Source organism: Podarcis cretensis (genome assembly GCF_951804945.1).
Source record: "Podarcis cretensis genome assembly, chromosome: 5".
NCBI classification, from domain to species: domain Eukaryota; kingdom Metazoa; phylum Chordata; class Lepidosauria; order Squamata; family Lacertidae; genus Podarcis; species Podarcis cretensis.
The window spans coordinates 51,445,434-51,463,193 of record NC_137174.1 but is presented as its reverse complement, the minus strand read 5'-3'; the positions used below and the strand labels follow the sequence as shown (position 1 = coordinate 51,463,193).

General features: G+C 43.7%; 1 protein-coding gene across 7 annotated transcripts in view; it reads left to right on the top strand.

Annotated features, from left to right (window-relative positions):
• VWA2 (von Willebrand factor A domain containing 2) overlaps positions 1-17,760 on the top strand; it is a 46,641-nt gene that overhangs the window by 19,422 nt on the left and 9,459 nt on the right. For 4 of the 7 annotated variants that reach the window (XM_079976658.1, XM_079976656.1, XM_079976657.1 and 1 more), the window contains exons 7-15: positions 1,368-1,562; positions 2,372-2,505; positions 3,920-4,052; positions 5,641-5,696; positions 6,395-6,502; positions 8,299-8,877; positions 10,250-10,801; positions 12,130-12,252; positions 13,409-15,333. In XM_079976658.1, coding sequence (XP_079832784.1) covers positions 1,368-1,562; positions 2,372-2,505; positions 3,920-4,052; positions 5,641-5,696; positions 6,395-6,502; positions 8,299-8,877; positions 10,250-10,801; positions 12,130-12,252; positions 13,409-13,536 — 2,008 coding nt within the window. In that variant the 3' untranslated portion in view covers positions 13,537-15,333. Of the gene's footprint in view, positions 1-1,367; positions 1,563-2,371; positions 2,506-3,919; positions 4,053-5,640; positions 5,697-6,394; positions 6,503-8,298; positions 8,878-10,249; positions 10,802-12,129; positions 12,253-13,408; positions 15,334-17,760 lie in introns of those variants that run through there. The other 3 variants (XR_013839077.1, XR_013839078.1, XR_013839079.1) reach the window with 3 other exon arrangements.

Below are 17,760 nucleotides of genomic sequence, written 5' to 3'. Positions count from 1 at the left end.
TTTGTAACGCAGCATCCCCCGCAAGCAGGGCAATATGAATCATGGCATACATATATAACTTGGTACCCGGTGACTCTGCATGTGTGAGCCGCCTCCTTTGGATGCGGTGACTGTTCCTCGTGTGCGAGTCATTCCTTGCTCTTGTGACTGCCAAGAGATGAACTTGCATCATACGTGCACTCACCCTGAGTGCCAGGTTCAGATCTATCTCTATGAGAAGTAGCTTGTTTTGTGTTAAAACAAATGAACCAGAAGATAATGGAGTTGCCCCAGGCTGCAACCTGGAGATTATCCCTGATTAGAAGGTACCATAGGACGTGTTTATTTTGAACCCTCTGACTGTGAATGGGTGGGGCAATTTGGACCAGAGAAGTGGTGTGTGGAGAGTGTTCATGTTCCTCTCCAGAAGCTTGTGGGGCTTCCTCATGTGGTAGAAGGGCCATTGGATTTCATTGTACAGTGGTACCTTGGGTTACATATGCTTCAGGTTACATACGCTTCAGGTTACAGACTCCGCTAACCCAGAAATAGTGCTTCAGGTTAAGAACTTTGCTTCAGGATGAGAACAGAAATCGTTCTCCGGCGGCGCGGCATCAGCAGGAGCCCCCATTAGCTAAAGTGGTGCTTCAGGTTAAGAACAGTTTCAGGTTAAGAACGGACCTCCGGAACGAATTAAGTACTTAACCTGAGGTACCACTGTACAGTGGAACCTCGGGTTGCAAACGTGATCCATGCGGGAGGCACAGCGCTGCAATTCGGCACTTCTGTGCATGTGCAAAGTGCGATTTAGTGTTTATGTGCATGCGCAAAGCGCCGAAACCCGGAAGTAACTCATTCCGGTACTTCCAGGTTCGGCATGTCCATAACCCGAAAACACGCAACCCACAGTGATTGCAAGCCGAGGTATGACTGTACATATGTAATGTGTAGTTTCCCCCCACTTGATAGTAATGGGTTATTGGATAAGACTTAGTTGACTCCAAAGCAATGTATAATGACTGTTGCCTATACAGTCAGTAGGGAAAGGGGAGAAGAGTGAAGTAGAAATTACATTTAAGAGGAACGTGCACCATCTCAAAACATTTTTTGCTCCTCTTTGCTGTCCTGCCTGCTGGAAAGGTGGAATGCATTCTCTTTTTGCTCTCAAACAGCATATTTGTGTATGTTGCACCTATTTTATCAAGATTGTTTTTACTTATGTGATACAGCCTTCTTTCTTCCAGTAATAGTCTCCATCACCTGTTGACTTTCCAAACAAACCATATTCTGTATTCTAGCATTTTCCCATAGCAAATGACAGTTCTTCTATTGGAAACAAAGCAGAGAACAGTGTTAACTTATCCCCCTTCTTCTTCTGTTTAACTCAGAGGTGGGAGAACAGAAACAGGACTTGCTCTGAAATACATTCTTCGGAAAGGATTCTCTGGGGGCAGAAACTCATCCATACCGCAGATCCTTATAATCCTTACTGATGGGAGATCTCAGGGCAATGTGGCAGTGCCAGCCAAGCAGTTAAAAGAAAGAGGGATTGCTGTGTTTGCTGTGGGAGTCAGCTTCCCAAGGTAAGTTTATCCTCTAGTCTAGAGTGGGAAGAAGCCAGGGGTGCTCCATTACTTATTGACTACCAGTGACTGAAGAAAAGGCTTGCAGTGGAAGTGAGATTTATCAGGCTAGAGAGTTGAAGAGAAAGTGGTGGTCCACATGCTAGAAACCCATTGCTAGGGAGAGTTTTAGGCATCGCTAGGGAGAGTTTTGTATCCCAGAGAGGTTTACATCAATAAATGAAGAAAACAAAACAAAATAATAAATAAAATATACCAAAACAATTCCATAACCACACACACACACACCCCCCAAAAACAACATTAAATTATCCACGAGTCTATAAGAAAATTTGACTTTTAAAAAAACCCTGGACTCCTATGCCTCTTCCAAAAGCATGGAAAAAGACATGTGTCTTGACTTGCTTTCTAAAAGAGCATTATGAAGAGGCCAGGCACACCTCAGTGGAGAGCCAACTCCACAGGAGCCACTATCAAAAAGGTCCTTCCCTTTCCTTGCATTAAGTGTGCATATAAAGCTCCAAGGTGTACGTTTGTGTGCATCCTTTTTCTATTGATATAATGGCAAGGGTGTGTGTTGGAAAATCTTTCGTTAAAGCAAATGTGGTAAGAACGGAAAAAGAACGTTTGTCTTTGGAAAATGTAGTAACTACAGCAGAGCAACGGCTGCTATTGGGCTTCAGTTTCACACACATCTATACATGCACCATGGTCTTTTAAATAGCCCCTGTTAATTATGACACCCATTGCCATTACGTTGTTGCCATGCTGCAGTCCTTTATTTGTTGTGCTGAATTATTTCTGTGCAGATGGGAAGAACTGCAGGCACTAGTCAGTGAGCCGGCCGAATGGCACATCCTCTTTGCCGAAGATGCTGATGACGCCTCCAATGGTTTATATACCACCCTTACAGAGTCTGCCGTCTGCAGCGCTGCATTTCCAGGTAAAAATGGTTTTTAGTCGTCTACACACTGATTAAACAAGTCTTGCCATCTATTTTGTTTAGGCACTAGCTGTCACGTTCAGCGGGGGGGGTTTTTTGTGTTCCTGGACCCAAAGCCTCATTTGTTCTTCCTCCCTCCAGGCTGCTTTTCTAATCTAGGGCATTCTTTCTGTTTATCAGAAGGCAGGAAGGAAGAGAAATTCCAGACAGAGAGGGAGAAAGACAGAGAAGCTTCAAAGTCTGGTGATTAAGGGTAGATCTGTTTTTTGCCTGTGTTTTGCCTGTTTCTGAGAGCTTGAAGGCAGCAAGTGAGACTCTCCAGCAGTGGTGCCTCATACACGGCCATTCCATCCCTGCACACGCCTAAGAGAATTAAGCTGCGTGTTAAATTTACTGTAGAGCGTGTAGCAATGTCTTCAGTTTTTGATAATTAAACCATTGGTGGGGTGCTGGTCCTGCTGTAAATGTCGCGGGTTGTATCCAACACTGCGCAGGTAGAGTTCCATTTGAGCCAAAGGACTTGCCTTCCCAAAATCTGTTTTCCAAGCTTCTGGAGAAGATTTTAAGGAAGTGAGCGGGGGGTTGCCAAGTAGAGGAAGGGAAGTTCCATTGTGGAAGCGGAAAAGCAGCATTGGATGCAACACGTTGTACGGTGAGGAGAAGTCGTCCCCCCCAATACTTTTAATCTGAAGCCCTTGCCATGGGAGAGGGGCAGCTTCCTTGTAGATTGGGGTTGGGAAGGCAAGAGGTAAGCTCCCCCTCAATACACATTGTATTTATGGTAGGAATTGTACTTCCGCCCCACCCTACACCTCTTAATTTAATTAACAACAACAGCAAAAACCCAGAGTTTGTTCCATGCTATGCAATGCCTATTAGGTGTAGTTTGACCCTTTATAATTGTATATCACAGCAAGCAATACAGAAGCCTGGGCAATGCCTAGGGTGGGCTTCAAGTTAGAGAGGGGTGCTACCTAGCCAAGTGTCCTGTGTTTCCCTTCCCTCCACTGCCCACCTTGTTGATTGCCCAGTTTTACCCCATGGCAGTAGCTACATGAAGTATTTGGGTGTATTGTTGGAAATTCAAAATGGTGGTTGGCTTCCCTGCCATTGCTATCGGAAAAGCAAGTGTCCAGGAAAGACAGAAAGCTGCCTCATATCAGCTCAAGTGGTTTGTCCATCTGGCCCAGTATAGTCGGACTGCCAGTGGCTTCCTAGGGTCTCGGGGAAAGGGCTTTTCTGTGACCTGCTATCTGATCTTTTCAGCGGGAGATGCCAGGGATGAAATCTGAAGTCTTCTCATGTAAATAATGTGCTCTTCATGTTTTGCTGTGCTCCCTTTTTGGGGGTGCATAAAGTTTTCAATCTCAGGCAATGAATGCCTACGCTTGAGACCATTTTCTCCTTGCCCCAGGCTGCGGAGCTGAATCTCACTCGTGCGAACGCAAAACACTCGAGAGAGTCAAAGAGTTTGTTGGAAACTACTTTTGCTGGAAGGGGTCGAAGAGCAATAATGCCGTGCGCACGTCGCTCTGCCCATTTTACAAGTGAGTCAGCAGCTGTGTGCTGCCCTTTTAAACCCCAGTGGGGATCAATGAAATCTATATGTACAGGTGCCCTAGGGAAATGAAGGTGATGGCTGGGCAGGAGCTCAGCACTGTCCTGTCCTGGCCTCTAAGCAAAGTTTTAAAAAATGAAGTTTAAAAAAGTGGGGGAGAGGCAGGAGAAATGGAACCCGTCACACACAAAAAATGGGTTTCAAACACTCCAAGGCTACACCCACAACAGCACCTGGAAGCTAGTGTCTCCAGCAGATTTTTGCATTTGAATAAAAAAAGAGAGATAAAGAGGCAGAGAGATTTGGCTGAGTCCAGTTATAGTTGGAAATCAACACAGTATCTCTTGATTCAGATGCAGGGCACATCTTTGTATTCCTGAATTCCCTCCAGTGTCACAATGGATTACTTTCCTTGAGGTAGAAAAAGAGCCAGGCCCAGAACTCTCACAGCTGGCCCTGGTACGCAACCGAGGCCTCTCCGGATGTTTTTCATGCCTCTTGGTTGGAAGAAACACTTCTTCTCTTGTCTTGCTCCTTTGACAGTGCTATAAGATCATCCCTGATATGGGGCGAAGGCTCAATCACTGGCAGGAAATAGCCTCTGCTCATATTGCAGCCAATGTGAAGCTCAAAGTCTGCAAACACAGGGCTATATTGTCAGCTCGGGGGCAGCAGGTCCAACAAGAAAATTCCCTGCATGCTGAGTTGAGGATATATCCTAAAATTATGCAAGATAAGTAATGTCAAATGCCTGTAAAAGGAAGTAGTTGCATGCTCAAATCTTTGTAAGAAGGGCTTGTACCCCTAAGTGAAATATTTGAGAAAGGACTTGGAAAGGAAAACAGATCTTTGTGCCTTTTGTAGTTTTGTTTTGTTTCTGTATATAAAGAAGTTTTAAAAGATGTAGTATTTCCTTTCAGCTCCTCCCCCCCCCTGCATCCCCCACTTGTTTCCTCTATGAGAAATCTACCTTGGGGACTAGCTAGGGATGGTGGGAGGAAGCAGGCTTGTGATAGCACACACACAAATCTTGATTGAAGCAGCATGGGAAGTAAAGAAATAAAATAGCTTTGAAAAGAGCAATTTTTTTTGAGCAGGCCAACAGAATTCTGAAGTTGGAATATCTTATGTAGTACGTAAATTTATGTAAATGAAGAGCATACTTTCAAGATGTACTTCTCGGGGGTTACAGCAAATGTGTGTGTATGGGCGGCGGAGCCAGCAATTATGCAGCTAGACATTATTGGACTCCAGATCCCATCGTCCCTGTCTACTGGCCTTGCTGACTGGGACAGATGGGAGTTGGAGTCCAGCATCTCAGGGGCACCACATTGGTTAAACCTAGTGTAAATAAACATAAGAGGGTGGCATGGAGTTTAGAGACGTCAGTGGTGAAATCTTTGCTGCCTTCTTTTTTTGTTTTTGTTTTTCCACGGGCTTTATTTTTGCAAAGCTTTCTGACTAGGCATGCTTAAAATTGTGTATATATTAACCAAACTGAAAGTTGTCAACTTCTATTTCATAGACTAAAGTTTATCCCAATCTCACTTTTTTATATACTGGCTTTTCTAATTAAGCTGGAGGAACACCTTCATCAAGTATCCTTCTAGATGCTTCCGTACCACATGCCCAGGTAAGATACGGTCTTCTGAAACATTTCAAAATGAAAAATAATAAGGTACTAATTTAATACCTGGACTTGTCTTGACTAATTTCCGCAAAACAAATTATGGTGTAAGAATGTAAGATAAAGAGAAAAATAGAGAAGAGGAACTGAGAAAGAAACAGTTGACTAAGTATACAACTGGACCTGCATTGAGGATGAAGGAAGTCAAATAGAAAGAATAAGAACTGGATTAGGGATGTATCTGTAACATCTGCTTTGCATTTGTAGTTGCAGTATCTTTTTGTTAGTTTGTTTTGTGAGTGTTGTCTGTGTTGGTATAATAAATCAATTTAAAAAAGAGAAAAAAAGAGAAAAAATGGGGTAAAATAAGACCGTGCCTCAATTAATAGACATTCTATTTGCCAACAAAGGGAAACAGGAGAAGCTTAGTTTATAAGAAGAGTGTCAAATGAAGACCCTTTTACTGTGTTCCAGAGTCTATTTTGCTTGTCTAAAAGGCAAGATCTGCTCTCGCTAGATACAAAAAAGGGATCTTGGGGTTAAATACTCTGCTTAGATGCCATGTGAACTGTGCCTGAGTTTTCCTAGAGCTCAGTCCTGTTTACAACTTAACAACAAGAAGAAAGGCTCTATAATCATTGATTGAAAAATTAAATGGGTACCCTTGTCTTTCTCCTTCCTGGTTGTTGGTTTGTTTTTTTTAGATCCTTGTGGTTCTCATCCTTGCCAGAATGGAGGCACATGCATTCAGCAGGGATTAGAAGGATACCACTGTGTCTGCCCAGTTGGCTTTGGAGGAGATGCTAATTGCGGTATGCCTTTTCATCTTAGGCACCAGTGCTTTGAGGTTGTTGTTTTTTAATGTGTCACGTACATCACTCAGTTTCCTGTCACAGTTCTGGTTGTTGTTATTTTTGTTTTATAACAGGGAAGAGGAGAAAAGGATAAGGGTTAAGAGACTCAATTTACTAAACAAAACATTAAATGTTTCAGAGGAAGGGGTTTTTTTTTGTACTGCTTGTTTCTGGTGACTGAGACATGGGGCTCATCCAGATTTCCTTTTGCGCCATGTTTCTAGGCACAGGTCTGGGCTTTAAAGCTCTGGATCTGAGCGATTTTATTTTATTTTTGCCCCAGCGCTTTCCCCAGGAAAACATGTGTTTTACCGCTGAATAAGAGCAAACAGCAAATGGGTTGTGTGGATTGCCATTTGCTCCAGTTCAGCAGTAAAATGCAGGTTTTCCTGGCGGAAGCAGCAGGACAAAAAAATAACTGCTTGGACACAGAGCTTTAAAGTCCAGACCTGTGCCTAGAAATATGGCACAAAAAGAAGTCTATATGAGCCCACGGTGAAAGCTGTAATCTTAATCACATTCACTGGGAAATAGGTCCCATTTAGGTTAAGGGGAATTACTTCCATGTTAGTGTATTTAGGAAAAGGACCTGAAGGTTCTTGATGACAATTTCAGGACATTCAGGCTGCAATTAATTATTTATTTACACACACACACACACAAAATTTGCTTGCAAGAAAACCTTGAAATTGTTTGTGAAAACATTAAAATTATCAGTTAAAAACAAATCTTTAAATTGTTAAAAAAAATAATTACAATCAATGCAACGCTAAAAACCAGATTAAAACATGTTTATATGTCTGGATTGGCTTGCCTAAACAAAAATGTTTTTAGCAGTCACCAAAAAGAGTACCGTGAAGGCGCCTGCCTGGTGTCAATTATAAGCCAGTCTTCCTGGAAACAAGCCCAATTACACTCACTGGAACGTATTTCTGAGCAGACATGTATAAGATAGTGCTGTTAGCTTTGCTTTATGTCTTTGCAGCCAACCTGTCGTTGCTGCTTATTTCTCCACACCCAAAGAGTTGGCATGTCTGCAAAAGGCAGCAAACATCAAATAATTGGGGAGGCTGTTAAAAGGAAGTGCAGCATTCAAAATTGCAGGCCGCTCTTGAATTGGCTCTATACATGGAATATTGTTATGGAGAGCAAGTGTTATTTTTGCTAGGAATTTGTATGAAGACATGGATCAAGCAATTCATTTCTGGTTGCATATCGTAGGCTGGATCTAAGGCCCTTCAAAAAAAGGTTTCAAGAAAACGCATTGTGAACCTCATAATGGGAAATCATGTTGGCAAAAGACGGAACTCTACAGTGCCATCTGGTGTCACAACACTTTTAAAACACTTTTAAAACAACTATAATGTAGCTGAGTCCTTAGTGGCTCTTCATTTGTTAATTGCTTCTGCAGATTCTGCTCAGAGTGAGATTGGGAGCAAGGCTCATGATTCTGCACACTTTGCACTGTGGATAGATCCTTCTGTGGCCTGGGGTGAATGTTACTGTAATTAAAAGTTGGCAAACCTAAATTATCATAGCTTACTGATTTCAACAGGCTACTCTAGACTCTCTATTAGAAACTTCTTGTTACATTTTTATTTGGACTTCTTAACCCTCCGGACAGCGCTGGCCCCTGGCCTCTTAAGTGAGATGGGCGCACAACCCCAGAGTCTGTCAAGACTGGCCCGTACGGGCAGGGGTACCTTTACCTTTACCTTTAACCCTTTCTTAATACTTTTAAACAAAATTTCCAGCACCCAAGCTGAGTCTAGAATGCGGCGTAGACCTCCTTTTCCTGGTGGACAGTTCATCCAGTACCACCCTCGAAGGCTTCTTGCGCTATAAAGCTTTCCTGAAAAGGTTTCTCCAAGCCGTGTGGAGTAGAGAGAGCCCAGGGAATGTGGGTGTGGCCCAGTACAGCAACGATGTCAAAATGGCCGTCGGCATTGGAGACCACCAAGATGCACTCAGTCTGGTGAAGGCTGTTGATTCCATGCAGTTCAGAGGAGGAAGCACCTTGACTGGCAAAGCTTTGCGGTACGTTACACAGCATGGCTTTAAGAGCGGCCCAGTCTTTGCTGATACACCCGATGACCTCCCACGTGTGGTCGTCTTGCTCACGGATTCAAATGCTCAGGATTCAGTGGCAGAGGCAGCTAAGTACAGCAGAGGCCAAGATGTCTTCCTCATTGGAATTGGCAGCGAATCTTTGAAAGCAGAGCTGGATAATATTACAGGGAATCCAAAGTGGACACTGATCTACTCATCCCCACAAGATCTCTTCAACAAGATTCCTGAACTACAAAGGAAAATATGCAGCATAGACAGCCAAGGTAAGGGTTCTAGGTAAGAAAACATTATCATTTGGCATCTCAGCATCTACTATTGGCTGTCAGGTCCTGCTATCCACATACTTGCTATCCAGAAATTCACTTATCTGCGCTTAAAGAATTCTGCCCAAACCTCACAGATTCACTTGTTCGAACAGCCAATTTCCTTACTCGGTTTGGGTTTTTTGTTTGTGATTTGCTGGTCATCATCCCAGCAGCTATTTTCAGGCAGGAGCTATGGAGAGAGGGAAGGAAAAGCCAGATCAGATGAATCCGGGGCCAGGAAAAAATCTGACAAAACTATGAAAAGAGTGGACAAATTGCACATTGGAAGTGTTTCCATAGGAAATAATAGAAATCGTGGACTTGTTTATGTGACCACTTGCCTAACAAACAATTTCCTGGGAACACGCTGTGTCCATAAATCAGTACCTGCATGTATGACTTAAAGAGGCACTGGTATATTCTGATACATACTTGAAGATGTATGATGGAAAATGGGAACAAAAGGCATCACTTCTCAGCAGTTAATCAAGTCTAGTTGCCTGCAATCAAAATGGATATCTGCTATTTGCTAAGCCATCTCAGAGGCTTAGCTGAGCTTTTCTTCAGAACAAATTCTGAGAAGGTGGTGCTAGTGAATGCTTCCATGGCCTTTGCTGATCAGAGGGAATTGATTCAGATCTTTATCTATACCTTCTAAGATGATGAAACGTCTATAGTTTTTCTAAGCAAATTATGAGTTAACTAATTAGAACAGGCATCCCCAAACTCGGCCCTCCAGATGTTTTGGGACTACAGTTCCCATCGTCCCTGACCACTGGTCCTGTTAGCTAGGGATGCTGGGAGTTGTAGTCCCAAAACATCTGGAGGGCCGAGTTTGGGGAATGCCTGATTTAGAAGATTGTTTTAGTTTGACTGAGCTATTTAGAAATGAACTAAATGTTGGGTTTATTCTGATATTTGTTAAATTTTTCTCCCTCCCTTCCTTCAGTGGCTTCAGGCTGGCATACATTTTAATTCTAACAACAGCCCTGTGAGGTAGGTTAGACTGAGTGGTGGTCGCTGGTCCAAGCTCACCTTGGTGAGCCTCAGAACCAAGCAGGAACTTGAATGTGATCCAATATTCTAGCACTGGCTTTGCCTCACCTTACTGCTTGCTCAGTGCCGTTTAATTTTTACAATTCGAAAGAAATCTGCTGTTCTAAGACTCCTGCCTTTCTAAATTTAGCCCAAACTAATGTCTATATGACCTTATGCAAATACCATTCCCTTTCATTTGACTGTGTTTTAGATGCCTTCCAGCTATTCAGACTATTGAGCCATGTTCTCAGAAGCTTAATGCTGCTCCTTCCTTTCTTCCTTCCTTCCTTAGGCTGCCCATCTCAGTCTATGGACTTGGTATTTGCTTTGGACTCTTCAGCTTCTGTTGGAAGAAATAACTTTGTGCAGCTGAAAACCTTTGTCAGCAGCCTCTCTCTCCAATTTGACATCAATCGGGATGTGACTCAGGTAGGCCTTGTTGTCTTTGGGAAAAGGCCTCACACCACGTTTGGGCTGGAGACACACGTGACCAGCTCAGATCTCCATGAAGCCATCAGTCAAGCTCCCTTTGTAGGTGGCTCTGCCTCAGTTGGCAGCTCCTTGCTCCATATTTATGACGATCTCATGACTGTCCAAAAAGGAGCGAGGCCTGGTGTGAAGAAGATTGTGGTGGTGGTCACAAGTGGAGCTGGAGTGGAGGATGCCGTTGTCCCAGCTCAACAGCTACGTAATAATGATGTATCGCTACTGGTTATTGGGTTGGAACAAGTTCAAGTGAGCTCATTACTGAGGATTGCAGGTTCTCACAATAATCTCTTGAGGATTCCTTCCTATGAAGAGCTAAAAAATAATGAAGAACTTATCCTTGAAAGAATATGTGATGGTAAGATGATTATTTTGACTTTAGGGTTGTATCTGTCTACAATGAATAGAATAAAACCACATTTCTTTATTAATACCTTCCTTCATTTTATTATTATTTTGCATAACCCTTTGCCCAGTGTAACCTGGAGCCAGCCCTTTTCCCCCTGCATATGCCCATAAGCCATGGGTTGCTAACCTGCAATCTTCCAGATGTTATTGGGCTACAGCTCCCAGTATTCAATTTGTGATGGTTCAGGGTGATGGGAGTTGGAGTCTTAACATCTGGAAGGACTACAGGCTTGTCACTTCTATCATAATAAATCATATATTATTATTTTTTAGAATTCACATTTGTTTCTTGGTTTATCACCAATATCAAGTGTCCGAAGGGGCTGGCTAAATATCAATTTACAGTGAATTAGAAGTGCATTGTACATATCAAGTACCAGTAAAGTACATTACTTGAAACATCAGTGCAATAAAATTACAGTGCTAGTCTGGACATTTCCAAACTTGAGCCATATTTAGTTCTTGAATTTGAAATGCCAATGGATTTCAGGGCTACCTTTTCTGATGTAAGCATACTTCTGAGAAAAAGAAGAAGAAAAATAAGATCTATGCTTCAGCACTACCTAACAACCACATATGCCTAACCCCCCCTTCGTTGAAGTTGAAAAGAAGCCACATTAAACACTTCTTACCCTTCGTGTTTAGTTTAAACCATCTTCAAATCAGTATTTGCCATGTGTCTGATTATCTGTTTCACCTTTTAAGCCATTGTTCATCCAAGATTAGTGCGTATTCTTAACACATCAAACAGGGCTTGCTTGTGGTAAATGGCAAAAGGACTAGCTGGTCTTTCACGGGCTAGTGTGCTTTGTTTACAAAACAACTCAAGATGAGACTGAACTTGTAGTCTTTGAAGAGCTGCAGCTTAGTCATTTATTTAATGATTGGTAAGGTGATGTACTGTCAGATCCTGTGTGTGAAGGAAGGGCATGTGATGGCACAAATGGGGACCAGGAACAGTAATTGTGAGTTGAGGAGGGTCTGTAGAAAGTTCTGGAGCAGGATGCTGGCATCCCTAATTCCAGCAAAAAAGTTTCAGCTGTGATTTTGGCTGTGTGAAATTTAAGTAATGCACTCAATGTATAGCTTTGTCCTAGGTGTGAGACTTTCCCTCTTCTAAGGCTGTAAGGCGTTTCTGCAGTACCAGGAGATGTGTTCACTGATTTCCATCTCCACAGAACAACTGGAATCCTGCGGCATTAAGAAAGCTTAGATTTCTTTCTTTCTTCTTGCGCCTGCCAGTCAACATGACTTGTTGTTTTCTTTTGTCTGTTGCAGAGGCCAAGAAGCCAGCAAACGTCTGCAAACCCAACCCCTGCATGAATGATGGAGTTTGTGTTTCTGGAAATGGCAGCTACTGGTGTCGGTGCCAAGGCTGGGTAGGACCTCACTGTGAAAACAGTAAGCATCAAAGTACAGTAGCCAAAAGGCATTTAGGCCTCCTCCCTCATTTAGATTCATTGTCTCCATCTGAAACAAATGATCCCTGAAGAATCCACTTGCTCCGTACCTTTGCCCCAGATAAAGTCAATTCATTTTCATTTAGATCACATTCCTAAAAGTATGCTGAAAAAGGGAGGGTGGGGAAATTAAACAAGCTTCATATTATCAAATTTTACGGTTGACTGGTAAATGTACTTTTGGCTTGTTCTCTTCACAAATACTAATCTTAAATGACTCACTGCAATCTTCTTAAACCCATATATTTCTTAGGTTTAATTGGCACACTCTTTCACTAAGATCTTGTTGGATCTCATTCCAAAAGAGTCAGCTTGTTACAGCAAAAGCAGAACAACCTAGCATGTAGTGCGCACTGTATTTGTTTTGCTGAACAAGAGGCGCTCTGCATGTGCTTTGCCTCTTTTCTGCATTGACCTATTTGGAAGGATCAGAAAGCATAGGAGGAGGCCTACAATTGTCTTCCTATGAGGTTGGCGCTTTGAGCATGTCCTTCTTGCTGCACAGATGACACCAACCTCACAAAGCAGGTTGCATCCACCAGTCAAGGTGCCCCTGACATCCTTTAGGATGCTTGAGACCAAATACCAAAAGAGAAGAATACTCACATATTTGCTTCCACTCCCACATATCTTTATCTGTAAAAACGTCATTGTTTTCTGGGATTCCTTTTTGATCTCATAACTTACCCCTTGCAATATTCCCTGCGTTGTATTACTAAATTGCTAGAAGCATGATAAATGGAACTTGTTTGCTGAAGAAACCTTAATAATCGGTAGTGCAAACAAGACCTTACCTCATTGGAAAATATACTTGTGAAATCTTTGGGTGTTGGGAGGAGCCATAATATGGATAGTCTTAATGATGAAAGAGTTAACTGATATATAGCTGAAGTTGACCTTTTCGGTCCCTGCTAGGTTGTCAATGGACTAAGTGAAGCAACTTCACTACAGAGCTACAGACTCATTTGTAGGCCTCATTTCAACCTGTTGGAAAAATGAAAAGGCTTCATTTAAAATTCATGTTTTATTTTTGTATGTAGGAAAACCATATTTGACTGTTTGCTCTGGGAAACAATCATTCTTTATTTTTAATATAGGAATTCAGAGGGGTGACACTTCACAGATGCATCCAGCCATGGTCCGTGCTCCACAAAACCGACGCGGCTGGCAACAGCCGTATCGATCTCGCAAGCATTCCAAAAGGCAAATTCCAGAGACTCACTGACTATCTTCAGCTACTGAAAACATTATATGAAAGAACTGAAACACAGTCAACGTTTGCAAGCAATAATGCTGTTCCCCAAAGCACAGGAGTTTTGCACAGAATCACTTCCTGGTACGCCAAATGAGGTGACCAATATCTAGTTTGTGTTGATATTATTTATTGTTGCTGTACTGACACTTTCACCATTTAAGGTCAGCGTCTCTTCTGTATGGTGAGTTCCATAGCTCTGAAGATTTTGGTTTCTGTACTGGATTGGACATTCTTGGGAAAGTTGGTACCATTTTAAAGTTCAGATGAAACCAGCAAAATGACTAAGGTTTGATTTATATTGTTTACAGATGCCTGAATTTCCCTGACCATCGAGAAGTTCCAGGCATGCAGTGCTTACTTGGGTTTGGTTTCCTTGGGAAGGAGGTCACTGGAGGCTTATGCCTTCTTTTAATTATTTGAATTTATTTACAAATATGCAGGTTAAAAAAATGTGATAGCTTTAAGTTTAAGCCTTAAACTCTAATATATAGCCAAAGTCCACTGCTCCCCCATTGGATCTTCACAGCGAAGCCCCCTCCAAAGGCACTTTCCTTCTGTGTCTGACATCCCAACTCAGAATGAAGTCCACTCACAGCTAAATTGCCGCCCCTGGATTGAGGTGGAGGAAATGAGGGTGGCTCATTTTCTCCAATTAATTTTTCTAATCCATTTTCAAGCTTCCCAATCCACTGGCTGCAAGAATCCTTTTGCAATAAATTCTATCAGTTTGACTAAACAGTGTGCAACTATTTAGAAAAACAGGACCACCTCATCACTTTATTAGGAATGGCTTCCTTTGCAGCATGCAGCCTGTGCTTGCAAAAGCAATCTGTTGGCTAGCTCTGGTTATTGGTTGTACGTCGCTTGTGGTACAACCAACACCCAGTACATGTGCCATGCTCAATTCTTTTCTGTGTTGTCCTCTGTATGTTGTTGTTTGCTTGTTTTTCGCTCTGCATCTTCTGTCTGTAGGAAGAAAACTTGTTAAATTGGGCCTGACAAGCATTTTGCAGTTCTAAAGCACCACATCAGCAGCTCACCTGTTGCAATATTTAATAAGCCTTTGACTTTCTGCACCAGCTTCATTTAGTTATGCCATTCCATCGTGCAGTAACATAATGTGAAAAATAACTTGGGAAAATCCTGATCAGTAATAAGAGGAGTTGGGTATGAGGTTAAGATGGGTATAAAGCTGTTTTGAACTGTTGAATCTACTGGATTGAGGGTTTTGTTTGTTTGTTTGTTATACCACCAAATCCATATCAGTTTTCTATTTATCTCGCTGAAGCAGTGCTCTTAGTTTTGCCAGTTGCAGCCCTACCACATTTTATCTGTGTTAAGGATATAAACATGTAAGGTTTCTGAAGTAGGTTTCGTTCTCTAGTGCAGGGGTAGCTTTCAGTTCTTGGAATGTATTTTTGTTTATCTGCAGATATTGGGACAGCTGAGCAGAGGGAATATAGACACAGCTGAGCTATTCAAACAAGGTACGAAGACAAGTTTCACCACTCTGCTCCCAGTGCCCTTATATGCCATTCCAACCTTCCTGCACTGTAGTGTTGTTTGTGTTTTTATTATACCTTTTTTAAAAAGTTTATGCCGTATGAATAGACAAACTGAAAGCAGCAGGCTAAAATCCATTTATTTCATTGGATCTACTCTGACTAAGGTTGGGCATCCACCCATTTTGATTATATTGGCTCTCCTACTGAGGCAGATAGGAAAGTCAAAATGGTTGAAAATAAAGAGTAAATTTCAGAGTGCTAAGATTGCATCCATCACTAGCAAACCTATCTAAAATGATGAAACAGTAGGCACCCAAAAATATTTAGAACAAGGTGAAAATCTGAGGCAGCATCTGCACCCAGTTTTGCCCATCTTGGGAGTTGTAAGACATTCCAGCGCTCAGCCTTCCCTTGCAACAGTTCCTTTTCCCCAGCATGTACAGCATCCAACACTGATTGCAAGTAGGCTTGATGTTTCTTCATAGCCGCAAATGGACACTAAAGTTTGCTTCTCTGCTGGAGTTTTGTAATCAGAAGAGTTTGTGCAATTTTCTCTTAACCTGAGGTTTGCAGTAGGCTGCTCCCTCCCTGGGCTGCTTAATCAAGCCTTCAGAGCAAGCTGGATGAGAAGTGTTTTTTATTAGGGGAAATTTTGTGTAAAAGATAAGTCTGGCCTTTCTACACAAAACAGCAGCAGCTTCTACTTGCTTTCTATTCTAAGAGGGCCCCCCAGTGGACAAAAGGGCGTTTTTCCGTCCTCCTTTTTGAACTCCCAGAGAGTATTTATTTTCATCAAAGAGAGTTTTGGATTATGTTAACATGCCCACACAGCAAAAAGGTTTGGCTGTATATGGGCCTGCAAAGTTAAACATTTGGTTTTTTCTCTCTTGTTTTTTGGACTATGTAATGATTTTTACATGCACACTTAGATTATAGCCAACCTTTTTCTTTATTAAAAAAAAACTTTTCTAAAATAGCAATTGTCAGAGCCACCCTGGGTCCCAGCTCACAAGAGACCATAATCCAGTCCAAGTTATATACAAAAGGTTTTATTGAAGATCATTGTCGTCATTACATCCAAACTCCGTGGCTCCACATCTGTTACCCTTAGATGTTAGAAGTCCCCTCTGAGTCCGTCCCTCCCCTGCACCAATTTAAGAGGCTTGTGCTGCTCCACCTTTTCCTCTCCTTCCTTTTCCGCAGGGTCTTCCTGCCCCCCTGTGTTCCCTCTTTCCGGGACTCCCCAGAGGCTGAGTCTTCTCCTGCCTGCTGCCCCCTCCTTCGTGCTTTAGCACCAGGCTCCTCCCCAGAGCTCTCCCCACTTCCGCGCGCCTCCACATTTGAACTTGGCGCGCGTACGTTGCTCCTGACCTTCCTTTCAACAGCCACACTGCTCCCGGTACTGCTTTCCGCCCCTTCCGGCAGGGCGTCTTGCCCCGATCTCCTGCCCCGATCTCCTTCCCCCCTCTGCTCCTTGTTCTGTTCCTCCCGACACACTGGTAACTCCACCCTCTTCACTCCGTTCCGGTGGAGAAGCAGGTCTCGATCTCCAACTCCCACTGGCGGTTCCCCCTACGTTCCCCTGCTCCTGACTGCTTCCCCCTTGGGCTCCCCTTGGCTTGACCAGGGGGGCTCCCTTTTGGGAATCCTCCGATTCACTGGACGGACTCATGGACCACCTCGGGTCATTGTCGTCCTCTTCCTCGTCAGGCTGGAATCCTTCTCCCTCACTCTCGGTCTCCTCCCTCCTCTGCGCCTCTCTCCCTGAACCCCTGACATCCATCCCCCCCTCGAAGCCCCCCCTTCCCCCCTCCCCCCCATCGGGTGCGGGTTGTGGAAACTGCAGCTCCTCGGAGGTAGATGCAGGATACAGTTCGGCTACGTCCGTGACCTCTGCTGGCAGCTCGGTGTACGTGTGTTCGAATTCGGGTTCTTCACCCAAAATGTTCGCAGTTCCCTCTTCCATTGCTACTTCGTCTGGTGCTGCCGGCCAAGGCCCCTTCAGCCATTTCTTGCGCCAGGCTTCCTCTGGTTGCTCATCCCACCAATAAGAGGGCTCTGTGTCCACCCCCGAACACGATCCCCTGGGCGAGTTTGAGTTCGGCGTTCTTTCCTCGGCTGAAGAAAAGCCGTGGAAAGTGCTGCCTGAACATGTGGGGGTAAAGAGCCAGTCATCGAAGTACTCGGCTGGCATGGGTCTATGTGGGAAAAGGGCATGGAACTCGTCCTTTAAAAGAGGTTCGTCTAAAGCGTAGTCCGGCACCCACCCACTGGCACTGACTGGTGCACCCTCTCTGACTAGAAAGTATTCTATTCCCTCTTCCCCCCATCTCGAGTCCAGGATCTCTGTGACCTCGTTGAGTGGTTCGACCCTAGGCGATCCCTCCCTCCTAGGTGACTCTGTGCGTGGCTGCGGTACTGTTTCAGACTCCTGAAACCTGTGCGGGGCCTTGTAGGGAGTGAGCACCGACTTATGAAAAACCGGGTGGACTCTGGAACCTTCGGGGAGGGCCAGTCGAAAAGCCACGGGGTTGATCTTAGCCTCCACCTGGTATGGTCCTAGCTGCCTGTGCCCTAGCTTCTTCTTGGCCAACGACTTGGTTGGCATCGCCTGGGCCGCTAACCACACCCAGTCCCCCACCTGGATGTCCTCTCCCACTCTTCTGCCTTTGTCTGCCTGCACCTTATA